Source organism: Ursus arctos, unplaced genomic scaffold (genome assembly GCF_023065955.2).
Source record: "Ursus arctos isolate Adak ecotype North America unplaced genomic scaffold, UrsArc2.0 scaffold_8, whole genome shotgun sequence".
Lineage (NCBI taxonomy): Eukaryota > Metazoa > Chordata > Mammalia > Carnivora > Ursidae > Ursus > Ursus arctos.
This window is the reverse complement of record NW_026623100.1, coordinates 31,063,743-31,067,734: the sequence shown is the minus strand read 5'-3', so window position 1 is coordinate 31,067,734 and position 3,992 is coordinate 31,063,743. Positions and strand designations below refer to the sequence as shown.

At 36.4% G+C, this 3,992-nt stretch overlaps 1 protein-coding gene across 1 annotated transcript; it reads left to right on the top strand.

Annotated features, from left to right (window-relative positions):
• Positions 1–1,323: 1,323 nt before the first annotated feature.
• On the top strand, positions 1,324–3,383 carry LOC123000326 (40S ribosomal protein S29-like). The gene is made up of 2 exons (XM_044379324.2): positions 1,324–1,380; positions 3,213–3,383. Exons 1-2 carry the CDS (start codon positions 1,324–1,326, stop codon positions 3,381–3,383), a joined length of 228 nt encoding a protein of 75 aa, XP_044235259.1.
• The last annotated feature ends 609 nt before the right edge of the window (positions 3,384–3,992 follow it).

Genomic DNA, 3,992 nt, shown 5'->3' with positions numbered 1-3,992 from the left:
CTCCCACTCCCCCTGCTTGTGTTCCCTCTCTTGCTGGCTGTCACTCTCTCTGTCGAATGAATAAATAAAATCTTTAAAAAAAAAAAAAAAGAAAAAAGAAAAAAATTTTAAAGAGATATGGGTTTAAAACAAAGCTGGAGAGTTTGATATTATTATTTTAGCTCATTGGGTTGGTAAAGCAGTTGCCTTATATTTCTGTTTCTTAGTTCTAAATCCACACAAACAATTCAGAAGGGTCATGTACAGGGGGTGCTCTTCAGAACTAGGCTTCTTGGGATTTTCCTAGTATTCCACGGGCTGAGGGAGGTTAGAGGAAGATAGAGAGTGGGAGGTAGGTATACAGGGGTGTGGGAGAAACAACACATTCACCACTACAATGATTTGATAGTTTCATGGGAAAATATGCTTTAAAAAGTAGGAGTTGACCCAGCTTAAACTTGATCCCTAATTACATGACAAGTTTATGGTACTGAGGACAATCTTATGAAACTATAACCCTGATTATCAATAAGTTCTATCTCCTTTACAAAGCATTGTTTTTAACAAGCATTGATTCTTTTGAAAATACCAATGTAAGTGGGGCGCCTGGGTGGCTCAGTCGGTTAAGCATCTGCTTTCGGCTCAGGTATTCCTCTTCCTCTGCCTCTGCTTATGCCCTCTCTCTCTCTCAAATAAATGAATAAAAATCTTAAAAAAAAAAAAAAGGAAAGAAAATCCCAATGTAGGGGGAAAAATGTAGAGGAAAAGTTACAATTAATACCGCAGAAATAAAAAGGATTCATCATAATTATATGCCAACAAAATAGACAATCAAGAAGAGATGGATAAATTCCTAGAAACACATGGGATCCCAACACTAAATCATGAAGAAATAGAAAATCTGAATAGATTGATTACTAGTAAGGAGATTGACTCAGTAATAAAAACTTCCCAACAACCAAAAGTCTAGGACCGGGCAGCTTCACTGGTGAATTCTACCAAACATTTAAAGATTTTATACATGTCCTTATCAAACCATTCCAAAACAACTGAAGAGAATGAAATGCTTCCAAACTCATTTTGTGAGGCCAGTTACCAAAACCAGACAAGGACACCACATACAAAAAAAGAAAAGTACAGGCTAACATCCTTAATGAACATCGATGCAAAAATACTAAAAAATATTAGTGAACTGAATCCAACAACATGTTTAGAGAATCATACACCATGATCAAGTTGGATTTATTCCAGGGATGCAAGGGTGGTTCGATATCTGCACATCAATCAGCAGGATACACTACATTAACAAGGCGAAGTAGTCAAATCATACGATCATCGCAATAGATGCAAAAGGAGCACTTTGACAAAATTCAAGATCCATTTTCAATAAAAACTCTCGAAGTGGGTATAAAGGAAGCATACCTCAACATAAAGACTATGTACGACAAACACAGCTGGCATCATACTCAATGCTGAGAGGTCGACAACTTTTCCTCTAAGATCAGGAACAAGACAACAATCCTAGTCTTGCCACTTTTTTTTTTTTTTTTTAAAGATTTTATTTATTTATGTGACAGAGAGACAGCCAGCGAGAGAGGGAACACAGCAGGCGAGTGAGAGAGGAAGAAGCAGGCTCCCAGCGGAGGAGCCCGATGTGGGACTCGATCCCAGAACGCCGGGATCACGCCCTGAGCCGAAGGCAGACGCTTTAACGACTGCGCTACCCAGGCGCCCCTAGTCTTGCCACTTTTAATCAACACAATATTGGAAGGCCTAGCCACAGAAATTAGGCAAGAGAAAGAAATAAAAATCATCTACACTGGAAAGGAATAAATAAAGCGGTTATTATTTGTAGATAACATGATACTTAATACAGAAAACTCTAAAGACTCCACCAAAAATCTGTTAGAATAAATGAATTCAGTAAAGCTGCAGGATAGAAAATTAACTTACAGAAATCAGTGGCATTTCTATACACTAATGACAAATTACCAGAAAGAGAAATTAAGAAAATACAATTCCATTTACAACTGCATCAAAAAGAATAAAATACTTCAGAATAAATTAAACCAAGGAGGTAAGAGAGCTATACACTGAAAAGTATGAGACACTGATGGAGACTGAAGATGACACAAATAAATGGAAAGATATTCTGTGCTCATGTATTGGAAGAATTAATATTGTTAAAATGCCCATACTTCAATTCAATGTGACTCCTATCAAAATTCCAATGGCATTTTTCACAGAACTAGAACAAATAATTCCAAAATGTGTATGAAACCACAAAAGATCCAAGCAGCCAAAGCCGTTTTGTTCTTGAGAAAGAACAAAGCTGGAGGTATCCCGTTCTCTGAAGTCAAACTATATTACAAAGCTATAAAAACAGGCACACAGATCAATGAAACAGAACTGAGAGCCCAGAAATAAAACCATGCATATATAGACAATTAATTTACAATAAAGGAACCAAGAATACACCATGGAAAAAAAGATAGTCTTTTCAATAAAAGGTGCTGGGAAAACAGGACAGTCACATGCAATCGAATGAAACTAGACCACTATCTTACACTATACACAAAAATGATCTCAAAATGGATAAAAGACTTAAATGTAAGACTTGAAAACATATAATTCCTAAAAGGAAACATTGATGGCAAGTTCCTTGACATCAGTCTTATGATATTTCTATGGATATGACCCCAAAAGCGAAGGAAAACAAGCAAAAATAAATACATGGGACTACATTAAACTAAAAAGCTTCTGCACAGTAAAGAGAACCATCATCAAAACAAAAAGGCAACCTCCTGAATGAGACAAGATATTGGCAAATTATGTATCCAATAAGGGATTAATATCCAAACTATATAAAGAACTCATACAACTTCACAAAAAACCCAAACAACCCAATTTAAAAATGGGCAGAGGATCTAAATAGACATTTTGGAGATGAACACTCTGTAATACCAATTTAACCTCAATAAAAAAAAATTTTTTTTCACCTTTTCCGAATGTGACCTCAAAAGAAAATTAAACAACAATGTATCCTCCCCAAGCCCTCATGACATTATAAACAAAAAGAGAGTTTTACTGTATGTAAATTATTCCTCACTGTAAAAAAAAAAAAAAAATCCAAGACATTTGGATATAATTACCTTTCCTTTTTAAAAAAGGCATTTATATTTTCTGATTGTAAAAGTAGACAATAGGCACCTTTTGCCTCGTTGCATCTGAAGAGCAAGATGCAACAGCTCTCCTGGAGCCATCGGAGGAAATTTGGTCAGGGTTCTCGTTCTTGCCACATTTGCTCAAACCAGCACGGTCTGATTTGGAAATATGGCCTCAATATGTGCCGCCAGGGTTTCTGTCAGTACGCCGAGGATATAGGCTTCATTAAGTTGGATTAAATGAACTTCCTTGAATGGGTCATCCAAGATACCTCCCTTAACAGCAGATATCCAAGACACCTGTCTTAATGTTAACTCATTGTACATAAAATAAAAAGACTCCAATTATGAGTGCTTTAATGTGAGAAAAAAAGATCATAGGCAAATTGTAGACATTTTGGGAAAATGTACAAAGAATATACATTCCATCACTTGCAGGAAATATTTCCTTGCTATCATCTTTGTAGACCCAAAATACACACACAAACTGGGACCATGCTGTACACATTTGCTTTCTGAAATATATTAAGCACATTTTTCCACGTCATTAAGTAACTTTCAAAACCATGAAAAAAATGCCCTCAGATCTGAGCTCCAATCTGACCTAAACATTGCCCACATGCTATCTTGTCTCTTTGAGTCACTTTTTTCTTTTTTCCTTTCAGGGTTATCAGAAAAATCATGGTGCTACCAGAAAGGGAAGGTCTTTATTGCTCCTTGCAGCAATGTGACCCTAATAAATGCATGGGTTCTAGAGAGTCTAGTGACACAACATTAAGCTCTGTCATCGGCCTACAAGAGCTGACTCGTTTGCAAAAATACAACAAGATGAAGCGTCGCCGTGGCATA

What these genes read in the sequence shown, in the direction of transcription:
- LOC123000326 (XM_044379324.2), top strand. Translation starts at nt 1,324, where the DNA reads ATGCAAAAGGAGCACTTTGACAAAATTCAAGATCCATTTTCAATAAAA. An exon ending in TTTCAATAAAAACTCTCGAA is followed by an intron (nt 1,381 to 3,212) that starts GTGGGTATAAAG and finishes TTGCATCTGAAG; the next exon opens with AGCAAGATGCAACAGCTCTC.